The sequence below is a fragment of the Geotrypetes seraphini genome, chromosome 4, assembly GCF_902459505.1.
Source record: "Geotrypetes seraphini chromosome 4, aGeoSer1.1, whole genome shotgun sequence".
Lineage (NCBI taxonomy): Eukaryota > Metazoa > Chordata > Amphibia > Gymnophiona > Dermophiidae > Geotrypetes > Geotrypetes seraphini.
Window position 1 is genome coordinate 285678201 of NC_047087.1, and position 17551 is coordinate 285695751.

Below are 17551 nucleotides of genomic sequence, written 5' to 3' on the forward strand. Positions count from 1 at the left end.
TAGAGCATCTGCCACATAATCCACCCCTGCAAGAATTACCTGGGATAGAGCGCCTTCCCTCCACACAAGTGACCTGACAAGTGAGCACCACAAAGATCTTAAGCTGCTACTTTGAGACCTAGAGCCAAGGCTTCAAACTGTCTTCTGAGAACCATATCCACTCTGATACTGCACATCCTTTAAAATCACTCCTCCTTCACTAGGGGGCAAAGTACGTTTTATAACTTGAACAACCAGGGAATTCACCTTAGGCATAGAGAAGAGCTGCTGAAACTTCGATGCCATGGAGTACAGTTTGGTCATGTCCAGACTCCTTTTAAAAGGGCCCTCCAAAAAGTCCCAATGCACCATGAGCACTGAAATGATCTCTAAATGCAGTGGAAAAAATGTGGACTGTGACTTTGAACTGGTCAGCAGGGAATGCTGTGAGGTAGATGTTTGTGGGGTTCTAATTCCAATTCCTGAAGGAATACTGTAATGACCTCCACCAAATTTGTGGGTCTAAAAGGCCTACACATCATCGGGTCCTCTCCCCGGTCTAGGGCTACCACAGAGTTCACGGGAGGCATCCTCCAAACTGGAGGACTCAGTGTGTGACATTAAAAGCATGAAAACAGACCCTAAATCCTCCCAGTCCTTCTCCAACTGGATATCTGGGTCTGGAGAAGCCACTCTTTGCAGGGGAACTGGCACGTGAGGCTTGCCACCACTGTGCCTGGTACCATGTCAGCCTGTTTATGTTTCATATAAGCTTCAAACATTAAATTCACAAAATCAGAATCAAAACCCCGCACCAGATCTCAAGAAGATCTCTGCAGTTCCATATCCTGGTCTCTTATCAGTTCTGGGGCATCTCTGTTTTGCTGATGCCATATTGGCTTTTACAGGTTCTAGGAGGAACTTGGACCACAACAGCCAAGCCTCCTGTGACTCCAAACTCTTAGAAGGACCCAAGGGGGACTAAACCTACTGCTCCAGGGCCCCCCCCCTCACATGCCCCTTAGCACATGGTACACAAACACTCCTTAGTCATCCATCCAGAGCAAATTTGACATGATATATTAATTAAACAGGCTGGGGAGTCCATCCTAACCAATTTTAAGTAAAATTGAGGTGTTATGAGGCAGTTACAGGCTTTAAAGTAAAATTGGGAAATCCAAAATGACTACAGTAGCAGCAATTTTGGTGCCAAAAAAGGCCCAGGGGAGCAAAAACAAAAGTCAAAATGTTTGCCAGAAGGGTTTTTTGGAATTAGGGTACCTTCAGAGAAGCCACTAAAACTAAAGAAAGCCCCAAATTCTGACCACCCCCCCTGATTTTTCCCATAAGAATGAATAGGGTCTGTCTGCATCAGCTCTCACACAGAGCAGCTGGTTTTGGAGAAGTTTTTCTGCCTCCTACAAGCCTGCAGCATCTCAGGGGCTTGTTTCTTCAGGCTGCCTTCAAAAAGCCTGAAACTCTTGATCCCATTAGCTCCTCTTGCATCTTGGGGAGGGGGGGGACACAGCCGGCACCCACAAACCCCTGAGCACCAATGCTGGGGACAGTCAGCCTGCACTGAAGTACCTGATGAGCAGGGACAAGCTAAGCTCCCAAGCTGTCCACGATGTTAGTGCAGGCTGGCTAGGTAGGTTCCCTAGACAAAGGCTTGCTCCCCAACAGCTACAGATCTCTGAAGCTAGAACATTTACCATGCAGAGCTATAACATTTCCCATGCAGAGCTGCCCCCCCAAATTGGAAATCTCTGTGACACCAGCAAGCCTCAAATTGGAACAAAAATACTTGACTTAAAATAAAATAAAAGCAGAGCAGAACAAGAGACACCTTTAACTCGCTTAGAGAAGGAAAAACTGAAGAAGATGGATTATGGTCAGGAAGGAGGCAGAGTGAACAAAGCTTTGAATGCATTCTCTAATTTCTCGCAAGTATAGGATATAAACTTTATTGTCCAGACTACTATGCCCTTTGCACTATAAATAAATTGTACTATCTTTAATGCTAAGCTCTAGTAGTCACACTGTCCTGGGAAAAACCAGACACAGTGGATTGCGGTACTATTTTGAATCAATGTTAAGAATGTAAAGGATAGAGTATGTGAACTTTTAATACCATAGATTCTTTCAAATGTCATGTAAAGGAGGGGACCTATCTGGTGTCAAAAGTTTATATCAATACAGTACTCCCCCAAAATTCACGGGGGTTCCATTCCAGGAACCCCTGCAAATTTTGAAAAAATGTGAATACGAAGGCAGGAAAGGGCATCTGGGGCGCCAGCGGGTGCAAAATACTCAAGGCAGGAGAGAGCAGCTGGGGCGTCGGCGGGTGCAAAATCACTCGTGATATGATCCGACTGCCTCTTCCTGTTATTAAAGTCAGGCTACACCAGGAGCTGCTTTAATACGCAGCTCTTGATTGGTGTAGCCTGAATTTAGTACAGGAAGAGGCGGTTGGAGAATATTGCGAATTAGTGAGACTGCAATTCACAAACCGCGAATTCGCGGGTGAACACTGTATATCAAAAATTAACAAATATATTTGGAGAACATTTTCTAATTTGCTGTAAAAACAGCAAAAAGTCTGTAAGCCATGTTATATAGGTAGGGGCTAAATTTTCTAAAGTGTGCCACCACAGGATCAAATGCCATTAATATTTCGGTCAATAAGCCCCATCTGCTTACCTCTGCTTCCAATCAGTGTTTCCTCTAAGATACAACATGCACAAATACAATCAGTGCTCACAATCAGTGTTCCTTCTAAGATACAACATACACAACTACAGTGTGTTCTTAATTTGACTATGCATCTTTCCTGAATCTGCTACAGGAGAAGTATAAGAGTCTATGCCAATGGAAATACTGCTCAGTGAAATCAAATGAAGCAGCAACCGCGTTCTTCAATTGGGTGTCTGTAGCTCGGGGACTGCCTGCAATGTTAAAATCGGCTGTTGATGCATGTTAATGCATATCAGCACAGTTGATTTTTAGTACAGCATAGTAAAACACTACTTTGATCATGTTCAGACTGTGAGGAAACACCAATTCTTGTTGGTACCTAATACTATTCACTATTCATCTCAATATTAGAAGTCAGATTAAGGCAGTTCATAATTTAAAAGAAAAATGAAGCCATGCACAGGTAGTAATTTTTTTTTTTTTTTTTTTTTTTTAAAGGGGGTTGGCCAAGGTTGAACCTTGAATAGATCAAGTTTGGGGAAAGTTATCAGGTGACTAAGTAAGAATTCCACAAGTGGTTAATTTACCACTAATAATTAGAGAGGATAAAGTGCAGGAATTTGAACAATGATTTTTGTTCATTCCATTAAAAAATTTCATAAAAACCAGTATGAACTAGATTTTCAAATTACAGAGCAAACATAAGATTTGATCACAGGTAAAAACCATTTTTTACACCACAGAACTCAAATCCAGTCAATATCTATAAAAAGAAAAAATAAATACATACAATTTTAATGACTACCAAATATTTTCCATTCCATTCTCAGTCTTTCACTGACTACTGCAATGTCCTGGTAATACAAAATATCATCACTTATTCCCCTCAATACCTTTAAAGGAGTCCCTCAAAAGGAGAGGAGAAAAACAGTTTAGTTTTTTGTAGACACCTTGGTTTTGTTATTCAAAATTTGTGTGTGCTGACGTTAACCTCTTGGAAAGCAGTAGGAAGAATAAATTTGAAACACAATCTGTCCAAATGGCCCAAACAGCATAAGCATCCACTTGCTGGAAACATGGCTTTAATTGTAAAGACAATGAATCTATATATCATCCCATAAAAATAAGAGGAAGGTGGTGAAAAAAATTAACCAGGAGATTCTGGGCCATGCAGACTGCTTTGCAGCAGAAACTCAAGCTAAATAGACAAACACTAGCTTCAATTATATATATATAAGATGATCTCAAATACTAATATCTACACAGAAAGCACCCTTAAAAAAAGCTCTATGCAGCCAATTAAGAAATGAGATATTAGTCAAACATCTACTAATGGAGTAGTAAACCTCTTTAAAGACATTGTGAAGTGATGAGACAAACAAAATCTTACACAAAGGTGCACCTGAATATTAAGGACTAACTGTACAAAACCTTCAATAAAGTAAAATATATCTCTTGAGAAAATCAGCAGCTTTTTGTTTGTTTTGAGAGGTTTGTGAAAATTTTAAGGGACCACTAACTAATCTCAACCATGCTTCACAAAACAGTAATGGCTATCTCATATTGCAGTTAACAATGTAATGCAATTAGTGCTTTAAAAATAGTCTACACTTTTTTTTTCCTTTTTAGGCAGAGACCTTTGGAGATAATTTGTTTGTTCAAAAGCTTCTCTGAAAACAAAGTTTACCTGAATATAAAGTCACAGATCTCAAGTGGAATGTTTAAAAGCTTCACAGAAATACTATACAATCTTCAGGTCTCAAGATGTTTAAGCTGAGAAAATTTTAGTGTTTGGTTTTTAAAATTCATTTTCTAGTCAAAGCAAATAATAAAAATTACACAACTTTACTATCTATTTACAATTCTTAGCCTATGATCTAATATTACACATTTAAGACATTTATCTTGTTTCAACTGCAGCACTAAAGGTTAGGCACACCATTATTATGCTGCTCGATTGTCATCCATTTAAACAAACGCATCTTGAATTATATTAACCTGGACGATGTGCACTATAATTTCACACACATACAAAAAAAAAATCAGCTTGCACATCAATTTAAATAATAAAAAAATAAAAATAAAAAACCAACCTGTTTTAACAGTAAAACTCTAGGCAACTGTCCAGGACAAGTTCCCACATGCTTCAATTCAGTACTTAATCCACATGAAATCTCTATAATGAATATACATTACAGCAATCCTTGGCAAAGATGACAAATAATGTATTGATTTTGAAATAAGAGACATGCCTAAAGTGTTAATTTATCAAGCAAACAGCATACATGGGCCACTCAAATCCAGTTTTATGAGCAGTGCATATTTTAAATGACAGCAATGGTGTGCCTATCCTTTGACCATAAAATAAAAATAAAATGTAATTGAATACCTCCTCTGCAATATTCACACAGGAAAACAGTAAGCATTCTGGAGTCCATCTAGGCAGTCTTTATATAAATCACTTTAGACATTAGATGGGGGGGAGGCTACCGTTAAGATAGATTATTTTAACCACATTTATTAGTAACAATGTCTCATTGGATAAATGGGACATGTACTAAACTAACATGGATTTGTGGTAAAATAACTCCTCTAAATGGTAATCCTCATTGATGACTTCCCCCTAAAAGCAAATCTATCCCACAACCAGGTGGAGGATGTCTGATGCTTTTCTCAGACGATGTGTGAATATTTCTGGGAAAAGGTAACTAAAGTAGTGGATCCAAAATGCTGAGAATAGAAGATTTTTCATATCATGGGTCCAATAAGCAGTCTGAAAAAGTTACATGTTTTAACTTTGGTAACTTTTTAATTTTTTCCACATAAAACAATGAGGTTTGAACTGTTGTACTACAAATTGTTTGTAGTAACAGAATTCATAAATATATCTATATATCTATATATAAATTTCTGATGACTTTAGCCATCTTTTCCCAGAGATGATCACATATGTCAAAGTTCCTTTGATTCAACAACTAAAACTGGTAGCTCCAAAATACTAATCTGTTTTGTTTTCATTCCCTGTCTTGAAAACCAGCATTCCTGATTTGGTTAAATATGGAGTCCATTAAGTATTTATATGTGTGTTTGCTTAATATTCCTGCAAATATTAACTGCTGAAATGTATCTTTGTAATCTGATGATATCATTATAAAATAAAAAATACTAGCTCAAAATTGTGTAGTTCAAGGAGTGCTTACATTATTGTGATAAATAACCACCTTTGAAACTAGAACTAAAGAACAGTGCTTAGTTAAAAATAAAAAACACATACAAATAAACCAAAGCAATAGGGTACAAAGCAAAAATGTCTTCCAACCGGCAACTTTAGCATTTAAAAAGCAAATACCTACAAAATATTTGTCTCCAATGCTACCATGGTATGAAATGATGTGCACACTGACCACAGATTCAAGCTAGATCTATGCATAACGTACACAGATCCTTCATGTGTAGGTATTCTGTTAAGAAAGTACTGAGGTTGTATTGTTTATATACATAACTCCCCCTTCCCCAATAACTCATCATATCATTCCACCACTTCTAAAAAGCAGAATTCACTTAAAATTGATGGAAATTCAGAATCAGTCCAAAAAGCAAATAGAATATTTTTATGTTAATTTATAAGGAGGCATAACCTATTCAGTATTAAGCGTACCTCAACTCCTGAATTCAAAATGTTTGTTTTTCTTGGCAGATAAGGCTGTTTCCTCACTAACATGTGAGACTACATCTGACCATAGTCAAATCTTAAACTAAATTACAGATATAGTAGCGTTACAAAGTCAATTAACTGAAGCATTTGAAGGTAGTATATTTAACTCCCTTCATCTTCTGGGTGAGCACTAGGCAGATTGTCATAGATATGAATTGAATTCTGAATTGAAATTAGAGACAAAATAGCATATGGTGTTATTAAAACCAATTGAATACCTATAAAATAGCCAATTTCTTTAGAACTCGAGACTGAATTTGGAAAAGCAGAAGAGATTTAAATAATTTTGTGAACAACTTAGAGAAACAAAATAGCTGTAAGATTCTCATTTGGGCAAAGACTGGAATTTGAGTGTGAATTTATCGTGAAAAAATACATGCAGGCTCTACAGGCAAAGTCCACTTCCACATCTGTTTTTACGCGAGGTAAGTCAATTCTCTGATAAGAAGAGAAGCAGGTAACAAGGCCAAAGTATTCAGAAGCCGTTGGGATCACAAAAAAAATTACAGATATGCAAGACTTGGAACATACCTTTCACCTGTTTCAATATTGGTCCATTTTAAACTGTAAATAGATTTACAGTAAATGGACAGGAAATGAGGTACACTTAGCAATAGATCAACAATACTGCAGTGCTCACCCAGGTTTTTCTCTTTTAAATGAATTGGCACTCTACAGCATCCCTATGCATCTTTTGATTCACTTGCGCTTTGTACTGCCTCCACCTCATCCTGGGGTTCCAATTCATTCTTTATAGAGACTTCATGTCCCTCCAGCCTCATTAATTTCATTTTTTTTTTAGGAGGGTTTTTCAATGTGCCAAGCCTCTCTTTGACTTTATACTCCAGTGTACTATGGGGAATCCCATAAATACTCTGCGCTTTTGAAACACTCATTTTTCCATTCATAACTACAGCAATAGCTTCCTCTAGTATCTCACTATTATACTGTCTGTATCTTCCTCTTTTCTTCCTCGGCTGTTTGGATCCAGTGTCACCTTCTTGATCTGAGGTGGGATATGGCTGTCCAGAGGTAGACTGTTCAGCATCTGAGCTCCATGAATCTGGTACAATATCCAACAAACTTCTTCTGTTTTGTTTTGGAAGGATAGCCCTTAATTTTTTACTAAGCGCGCTCTCTGTTTGTGAACCCATTACCAAAGAGCTATAGTTGTACAGGTCACTGCTGCGGGATTCCCAAGAAAGGTCCATGCCTCTAACTTGTGGTATCTTTAAATCCACTGGAGAATGGACCGTGTCCTTCTTCACATCCTGTTTATTTTGAACTGCTGTTTTATGAAAGACACGAGCGTTTTCTGTAAAAAAAGGAAGGTCACTGATGTTACTGAGTGCACCATTTCCCCTGAATTTCATGCGGCTGAAATTTAAGTCATAATGTGGCTTTGCCCAAGAGGCCTCCCTGGATATCAAGTGCTGTCCATGATTCTGCAGTCCAGATGACCCAAGGCTGCCAGGTGTAGAAAACTTATTTCTGTTGAGTAGCTCCTCACTAATCTGCAGTGATCGAGCCAATGGAACTTTAAGAGTTGTGGAGTGGCCGTATCCTTCCCTGGTTCCATCCTGCAAGCTTCTTGGAGGTAGCCCATCACCACTCTGCGAGAGTCCCTCTGAACGGTGCTGGCTGGGTCTCCGTGGTCTCCTAATTGGATGGAAGGAAACTGATGTGAGCAGGACTTGCACAGGTAAGGAGGAATGGGTGAGGGGGCCACTCCTTTATTAGAAGACCTTGCTTGGGTAACATCACTTTTTGTGTTATAAATTATTTTTTTTAAGTCTCAGCATCAGTCTTTAAAAAATCTTTTGGGCAACAAAAAATAAAACCTGTCAGTTGGTCTTTGGCTGGGTTCACAAATTCTTGTAGCAGAAAAGGTCTCGCGCAACAATCTGAAAATGGCACCTTAACTGTAAATTACAATATAATCAGTTTCCATGGCGTATACAAGATTTTTAATTTTTTTTATACTAAATGTGACGTTACCACTAACAAGTACAATAATAAAAGAGTAAGCCAAATGATAAAAAAAGGCAACACTCAAAAGAACAAACTGGGGAAACAGCAGTATCTTTGCTCTCAGATAACACTGGTCAACCAAATAAATATTTCTGCTTTAAAGATTTTTTTTAAGCATACCATCAAATAACAATGTTCTAACTCAGACATATGAAGAAACAAGTTTTGCTTTATTGATGTTGCATGACATAACAGAATTAAAAATTATAGACTGCAAAGGATTGCTCAAAATAAAGCAAGAGATGTATGTTGTGGTTCAGTTACATTAAAAAATAAACGTTTAAAGTTTTGGTATGCACTTTGGGTGTGCAAACCAAAACCTTTGTTTATTTTGGTTTTAAACCCTTTCATTTTGGAGGGCAGTGCTGTAAACATTGTGCATTCTTCGCAAAGAATGTGCGCTATTTACAACAGATGAAAAAATAAAATTTCAGGTTTTTCTCCTATTTGGGGTAACACATGACATTTTATACAAATATGCCTCTCTTTGGTAAAACATGACTAAAGTCACCAGAAATAAAGTGTTTTTAATTATGTTAGAACAATTTACAATACCCCATCCTTTGAACTTCTGTTTTTTTTCCACATAAAAACATTTGACTGCTTTTGGGCCTATGATGTTAAAACTGGTCACACTCAACATTTTGAATCTGCGACTTTAGTCATGCTTTCCCAGAATATGGACACAAATGTACATTTCTTCTATGTATTAAGCACAGAAGTGGTCTCTGCTTACCTTTAAAGTTTTTCAGATCATTTCTCCTGAAAATGTTGCGTTCTGTAAACTATCATCATTTTAAGATATTTGTATTATTTCAAATAAAGTAAAGGTTAAAGCAGCAGACATCACCATGGTAAAAGTAAAATTGTGATGTTAAAAAAAAAGGCAACTGGCAAAACATGCTCATGAGAAGCAATTATTTTCTAATTCTTTGGATATGTTTACCTTCTAATGCTACATAAAAAAAAGTTTCTTAGCAACAAAGATATATGGACTTAATGTAGACTCCAGAATAGTGCAGACCCCTATAAAAGTAGTAAATATCTTGATTCCAACACAAAAAACAACAACAAAAAACTTATGAAGCCTAACACAGTAAGTACATACCAGCACAAAAAAAACACACACACATAAAGCATACATCATTATTTTTTAAAGTTCATATAGCCAACTGTATTACTCTTGAAATCAAAATGTCACTATAAGTAATTTCTTTAATGGTTTTCATTCTTAGAGCTGTCAAGACTAAGGCCCTCTTTTACTAAGGTGCGCTAAGCATTTTAGAGCGTGCTAAATCAACGCGTGCTCTAACCGCTAATGTGTCCATAGGATAACATGCACGCGTTAGCATTTAGCGTGCGATTAGCACGAGCTAATATTTATCACACACTAAAAAGCATAGTGCACCTTAGTAAAAGAGCGGTAAGGTTCAAATATAAAAAAAGATACATTTAGCATGTTACACTCAATTATATTATTTGAAGCATCCTAATTAAAATGATTGCTTTAAAGCAAATCATACAGATTTAAAACATAAGAACATAAGAAGTTGCCTCCGCTGAACATCTTCTGTTACATAGTGAAAAATCTTATTAGATGCTATATGAACTTTTTGAACCGCTGCACTGCACACATACAATATAACTTTTCTTCAATTCCAAAGTAAAAATAATATAGGAAATATTCTATTTGTAATTATAATACACAGTAATAATTATAATGGAATTTGTGTGCATTTCTTAAATGAAATTTGGCAGTTTTTCCAAAAAAATTTGTAAAACTAAGTCAGTGTTTAAGCTTATTTATACTCTTGTTTATACCATTATAATGCAATAATTTTGAGATAATTTCCCCAAAAGTTCCTATAAGCAGGTCATCTAGGATTTTATTTTCCCTTTTACCTTTCAAAGATGAATAAAATCAATTCTAACTACTGTAGTTTATGATAAATGAATCTAAAATGTTTTGGTCTGAACTACAACACCAAAGATTGGTATTTCTAAGCATCTTTCCCCACCAAGTATGTAAGCACCAGTAAGAACTTACTTTTTCTCACTTACCAAGCACAGTTCATTTTTTTAAAGTTCTGGGCAAATTGTCTATGAAAAAGAAAAGGTTCTGTGCATATAAGCTACACTGAGTGTCCTATGGATGTGGGAGACTAAAGGGAGCCAATGTGACTGTTCAATGCAGAATTCACATCAGCCAAACTTCATGTCTGATGCAAAATTAAATTTTCTAACTTGTTTATAGAGTTAATTTGAGAAGCCATATTTAGGGATTTCCAAATTCAGTAGATATTTCACTATGTATTCAATTAGACAGTTACTGCCCTGCAACAACTAAAGCCACAACCTGGAATAAAAAAGGACTACTTTATGTTCTGTGCTACAATTATGTTATGTGAGCTACAATTTTGTCACCTCAAACATTCAATCTATACCTTAAGCCTATGTAGCTCACATATCAAATATAAAAATGCACAAAAAAATGTCAGTGTCCCCACTACAATTTTCTATCAAAATATATGTATAATTGTGATAACTAAATAAATTTTGTTTTAAACATTTATAACCTGTTCCTGTTTTCATTTGAGGGTGGAATAAATTTGTTTAGCCTGCAAAGACCCAAAGTAAATTCATTACTACAAAGGATTAAAACCAGGATTAGACAAAATTTAATACAGTAGTTCAGTTACTATCATGTAAAAAGTCAATGCAATCGACTACAAAAGACAATGTTTCCTTACCCGTTCCCTACAGCACTAGAGCAGCTTGGAGAATGGCTCAAGAATGTGCTGCCAAGACAGGGGCTCTTCTTAGTAGACAAATCAAGCACTCCGTCTGTAAGTACAGAACATATGGACATGAAAGTAAGGAACTAGTGGTACCTTTGGTCTCAGGAGGCCAGAACAATGGAGAAATTAGGTTCTTACCTGCTAATTTACTTTCTTTTAGCTTCTCCAGACCAGTATAGGATTAATCTTACAAGAAGGTATATATCTCATCATGACCAGCAGGTGGAGACTGAGATAAAACTTTGAAACTGTACATATCATGTGACCCCTTCTCTAATTACCTCAGTCTGCCAAATAGCCAAGCAGAACCAGACACTGAGCTCCCCAACCGAAAAGACTGGCATCCATGAGAAGCACCGTCCACTGTGGCTGATACAGGCATACTTAAGAGAACGCATGTGAGCCCGAGCCCACTGCATCACATCGAGGGAAGCTGCCATTGACCCCATGACTTGGAGGAAATCCTGCGCCCGAGGACACCAAGACTCTATAAGCAGGCGAATTTGGCCCAGGTAATTTGCTTACCTGGGCCTCTGGGAGGAAGACCTTCCCCAAGGAAGTGTCAAACACCACCCCAAGATACTCCAGGCGCTGCGAGGGGGCCAACTGGCTCTTTGCAAGATTGACAATCCATCCCAGCAACCGCAGGAACTCTACCACCTGAGTCATTATCTGGGTGCTCTCATGGAAGGATTTTGCGAAATGAACCAGTTGTCCAGGTAAGGATGCACCAGAATGCCCTCTGTCTGCAAGGCCACCGCAACGACCACCATTACCTTGCTGAACGTCTGGGGAGCCGTGGCCAGACCAAAAGGGAGCGCACAGAACTGAAAGTGCTGGCCCAATATTGCAAAATGAAGGAAGCGCCGATGGGAGGTCCATATTGGAATGTGCAAGTTGGCCTCTATCAGGTTGAGAAAGGTTAGATACTCCCCCAGCTGAACCGCCAGAATCACCGATTGCAGAGTCTCCATGCAAAAAGACAGAACTGTGAGAGCCCTGTTGATCCCCTTCAAATCTAAGATGGGTCAAAAAGTCCCCTCTTTCTTGGGCACCACAAAGTAAATTGAGTACCTGCTGGTGCCTGACTCCGGAGGGGGCATTGGAACCATAGCTATGAGATCTAGCAATCTTTTAAGGATCTGGTGAAAAAATCTGCTTCTTCCATGGTGCATGACAAGGAGAAGCTAGAAAATGATCTGGCAGGGAATACACAAACTGCAGAGCAGAACCGTCCCAAATCACCTCCAGCCAAGCACCCACCAGAACCAGAGGGAGCACGGGCAGAGTCATTGGGCAGGATGGACAGCAGGGGAACCGACAGAGGGATTCTCAGCCTCCCGACAGGACTGCATTTGCTGAAAGAAACGACCCCTGGCAAAATCAGAGGTCAGGTATTGAATATTGAAGGAATCTTTGTATAAATATATATTTTTTTTCTTGTTCAGTCAATTGGGTGGATAGGTGGGAAGGGTAAAAGTGATCATGTTTTTATGAAAGATAAAGGTGCTTTTTCTTGTTCACTATATGTACATTTAATTGTTTATTGCACTGTTGTTGGTTTGGAAAAATCAATAAAGATTAAAAAAAAAAAAAAAACCAGTAATTTACAGCATATTTAAAGGGAAAGCAACCCTTTAGACCGGTACTGCTTCAGGATTTTTTTTTTCACAGAACAGACTCCATTGGCTCTCTAAACAATATGCCTTACCACCAGGGGGTAAGGCTTACTGTTGAGGTACCTCTACGGAGGTGGAGGAAGGTGGGGAGGGACCCCACTCGAGATCCGCCAGGTTTGACACCCCCCAAGGTCAGATGGACCCCCAAACAGGGTCCTCCCAAGCTCAATCCGGCAACAAAAAGGGACAAAAATTTCTAAACAAATTCCAATAGCCCTACCAAGAGAGATGGGTACAGCTCACCACACCTGCTGGAGACTGAGAGATGGCTGAGATAATTAGGGAGGGGTTACATGATATGTACAGTTCCAAAGTTTTGTCTCAGTCTCCACCTGCTGGTCATGATGAGATATATCCCCGCTTGTAAGATTAATCCTATACTGGTCTGGAAAGTGCTAAAGAATAAATGTTAGTCTAGAATTCAGATTTGGGAACTGAGTTCATCAAACAAAAGAGGCTTATTTTGAAAGGAGCAGCAAGAACTTGTACAAAGTTAAAACACCACACACAAATCTCCTAACTCCATCCAAACCAAGGAGAAATTATGCCTTACCTGATCAGTGAAACCATTCTGCACAAATGGGGTTATTCCTTCCTACCAGCAGGTGGAGGTACAGAAAAGACAGTTTTACCAGTGACAGCACTGCAAAAGCTGTGGTGCCTCCTGGAAGAAACCAGAATGCATCTGCCTAGGCCAGTGTCCTGCAAACTTTGTCAAGCTGCGGCACACTAAACAGAGGCCGCGGCTCAAGGCATCCAGAAGTGCACCGACGTCACCGTGATGACATCCGCGCGCATGCGCGAAGGCCCTCCAGACAGGCTCTGAGCCACCGGGGGAGGGGGGAGGGGCACAAGAGTCACATCCTGTAGGCCAGGGCTGCCCAAATCCGGTCCTCGAGATCTACTGGCAGGCCAGGTTTTCTGGATATCCACAATGAACATGCATGAGAGAGATTTGCATACCAAGAAGGCAGTGCAGGCATATTCATTGTGGATATCCAGAAAAACTGGTCTGCCAGTAGATCTTGTGGACCGGACTTGGCAGCCCTGCTGTAGGCAGTCAGCCGGCACCTCTCCTCCTCCCCAGTGTGTCGCGGCACACCAGAAATCTCCAGAGGCATACTAGTGTGACAAAGCACACAGTTGGCAATACACTGGCCTAGGCAGATGATCCCTTCATAACGCACCTATGCCCCATCAACCACTGCAACCACAATGAGCAGCAAGCAAGTTAACCACCACATAGTGGCACTCACTACTCTGCACCTACCAAAGAACAGCCAACCAAGTTACAAAACAGAGAGGTTTTTTCTTTTTTTCTGAGCAACTGACAGGAGACCTACCAAAGTCCAATCAGGCTCTGGACGTATCTGTAATGCTTAGCAAATGAATGAAGCGATGACTATGTTGCCACCCCACAAATCTCCTCAGGGGACAACACCTGGGCCTTTGCCCAAGACGCAGCCTGAGCCCTGGTAGAGTGTGCCTTCAGTCCCTGAGAAATTGGCCTACTCTTACTGATAAGAACATAAGAACATAAGAAGTTGCCTCCGCTGGGTCAGACCAGAGGTCCATCGCGCCCAGCAGTCCGCTCCCGCGGCGGCCCATCAGGTCCAAGACCTGTAAGGTGATCTTTGTCTAAATCTTTTAATCCCCTTGTCCTTCTATCTGTACCCTTTCATAACCTATCTCTACCTGTATCTATAACCCTCAATCCCCATATCCTTCAGGAATTTATCCAATTCTTCGTTGAAATCCGGTAGTGTACTCTGTCCTATCACAACCTCCGGAAGCGCATTCCAGGTGTCCACCACCCTCTGAGTGAAAAATAATTTCCAAGCATTGGTTCTAAATCTGTCCCCTTTCAATTTCTCTGAGTGCCCCCTTGTTCTTGTGGTTCCCACTAGGCTGAAGAATCTGTCCCTTTCTACCTTCTCTATGCCTTTCATGATCTTGAAAGTCTCTATCATGTCTCCTCTGAGTCTCCGCTTTTCCAGGGAGAAGAGCCCCAGCCTTTCTAACCTGTCTGCGTATGAAAGGTTTTCCATACCTTTTGTCATTTTCATTGCTCTTCTCTGAACCCTCTCAAGTATCGCCATGTCCTTCTTGAGGTACGGTGACCAATATTGGACACAGTACTCTAGATACGAGCGCACCATCGCGCGATACAGCAGCATGATGACTTCCTTCGTCCTTGTTGTAATACCCTTCTTGATAATACCTAACATTTGGTTTGCTTTCTTGGAGGCTGCTGCTGCACATTGTGCCAATGATTTCATTGTTGTATCCACCAGCACACCCAAGTCTTTTTCAAGGTTACTTTCCCCTAGCACTGATCCCCCCATTTTGTAGCTGAACATCGGGTTCTTTTTCCTTATATGCATGACCTTGCATTTCTCTATATTAAAGTTAATTTGCCATTTATTTGCCCACTCTTCCAGTTTAGATCCCTTTGTAGGTCTTCACATTCTTCCGCGGTTCTAACCCTGCTACAGAGTTTGGTGTCATCCGCAAATTTTATAACTTCACACTTCGTCCCCGTTTCCAGGTCATTTATAAATACATTGAACAGCAGCGGTCCGAGCACCGACCCCTGCAGAACACCGCTAGTGACCCTCCTCCAGTCCGAGTAGTGGCCCTTCACTCCAACCCTTTGCTTTCTGCCTGCCAACCAGTGTTTAATCCATCTGTATACGTCCCCTTCCACCCCGTGGTTTCACAGCTTCCTAAGTAGCCGCTCATGAGGTACCTTGTCAAAGGCTTTTTGGAAGTCGAGATAAATGATGTCTATTGTCCATCTGGCTGTTTATCCCTTCAAAGAAGTGCAGTAAGTTAATTTGGCATGATCTTCCCTTGCAGAAGCCATGCTGGCTCGCTTTCAGTTGTCCATTTTTTTCTATGTGCTCACAGATGCTGTCTTTTATCAGTGCTTGTACTATCTTGCCCGGAACTGAAGTCAAGCTTACCGGCCTGTAGTTCCCCGGGTCACCCCTCGATCCCTTTTTGAAGATCATACATTGTCAACACAAACGGCTCCAAATCCGCTTCATGGACACCATCCTGTGGTGTTCCACAGGGCTCTCCCCTATCCCCTATTCTCTTCAACATATATATGACCTCCCTGAAGCTCCTTAAACTATCCCCCCTTGAAACAATTTACACATATGCAGACGATATCCTCATCCTCCTCGAAACAGATCCAAACCTTACAAACCTCCAAGAGAACATCACATCATGCATAATGAGACTTCATGCCTGGTCCCTCTCAGTACAGATGAAATTAAATGAATCAAAAACAAAATTACTCTGGCTCGGCCCAAAATTAGCTCACCTGCCCGCCCTCTTCACCCTACCCACAGGCCCTGCTCTACACCTTGAGTTCTCAAGCAAGGTCCTTGGCATCACTATCGACGCCTCCCTTTCCCTCAACGATCACCTGAATTCCCTGGTAAAATCTTGTTTTTTCAACCTCCACATGCTGAGGAAAGTTAGATCCTATTTTCACCAAAAGCATTTCACCGTCCTTGTACAATCCATCATCCTATCCAAACTCGATTATTGTAACGCCATCTACTTAGGCCTAACGAAAAAAAGTCTTCGCAGACCCCAGCTTATCCAGAACACTGCGGCTAAGCTGATTTTTGCTAAACGCAAATATGACCACGTCTCCCCTCTATTTACCAATCTTCACTGGCTCACAGTACTTTCCAGAATTCATTTCAAATGCTCCTGCCTGGCTTTCAAGATCATTCACGGCATCCTTCCGCCCCTAATCCCTCTATCCTTCCTCGCCCCGACACCAACTACCACCAGATCTGCCCACAGACATAAACTATCCTTCCCCTCGCTACACGTCATCCTCCACGCAGGTAAACTGGGTAGATCCCTCCTCTCCAAAATCACCGGCCTCTGGAACGACCTCACTGTCCCGCTGCGGAACCTGGACTCCCTCCAACTATTCCGAAAACAACTGAAAACCTGGCTTTTCTCTAGCATATAATAATCTCTTCTCCTGATTACATCCCCTCTTTTTATGCTTTGTAAACTCTTTCTCTTCTCTCTTCCCATATTTTTTAAACTCTGTAAACCGTGTCAAGCTCCACTTCAGTGGAGAAGATGCAGTATATAAACCTAAGGCTTAGTTTAGTTTAGGTGTGACATTTGCTATTTTCCAGTCCTCTGGGATCTCCCCAGTTTTCAAGGATAGGTTACATATTTGTCGGAGTGTTTCCGCTATCTCGTTTCTTAGTTCTTTTAGTACCCTTGGGTGGATTCCGTCCGGGCCTGGTGATTTGTCACTCTTCAATTTATCTATCTATTTGAGGACATCCTCATGGCTTACCTCTAATTGTGACAGTTTTTCTTCTTGATATCCACTTATGATCTCTTCGGGTTCTGGTACATTGGATGTGTCCTCGCTCGTGAAGACTGATGAGAAGAACTTGTTTAACCTGTCAGTTACCTCTTTTCCTCCTTTACCACTCCCTTTCTGTCTCCATCATCCAACGGTCCTACTTCCTCCCTCGCCGGTTGCTTCCCTTTAACGTATCTGAAGAACGTTTTGAAGTTTCTTGCTTCCCCAGCCAGCCTCTCTTCGTATTCACTCGGTGACATTCTTTTTGGTGTTTTTTGTGTTCCTTCCAGTTCTCCCCGGT

General features: G+C 40.3%; 1 protein-coding gene across 10 annotated transcripts in view; it reads right to left on the reverse strand.

The window, feature by feature from the left end:
* The window catches only part of LCOR (ligand dependent nuclear receptor corepressor), a 277489-nt gene that overhangs the window by 66141 nt on the left and 193797 nt on the right, over window positions 1-17551 (reverse strand). For 9 of the 10 annotated variants that reach the window (XM_033943075.1, XM_033943074.1, XM_033943076.1 and 6 more), the window contains one exon: window positions 11170-11263. In XM_033943075.1, coding sequence (XP_033798966.1) covers window positions 11170-11263 — 94 coding nt within the window. Of the gene's footprint in view, window positions 1-1343; window positions 8048-11169; window positions 11264-17551 lie in introns of those variants that run through there. The other variant, XM_033943083.1, reaches the window with a different exon arrangement.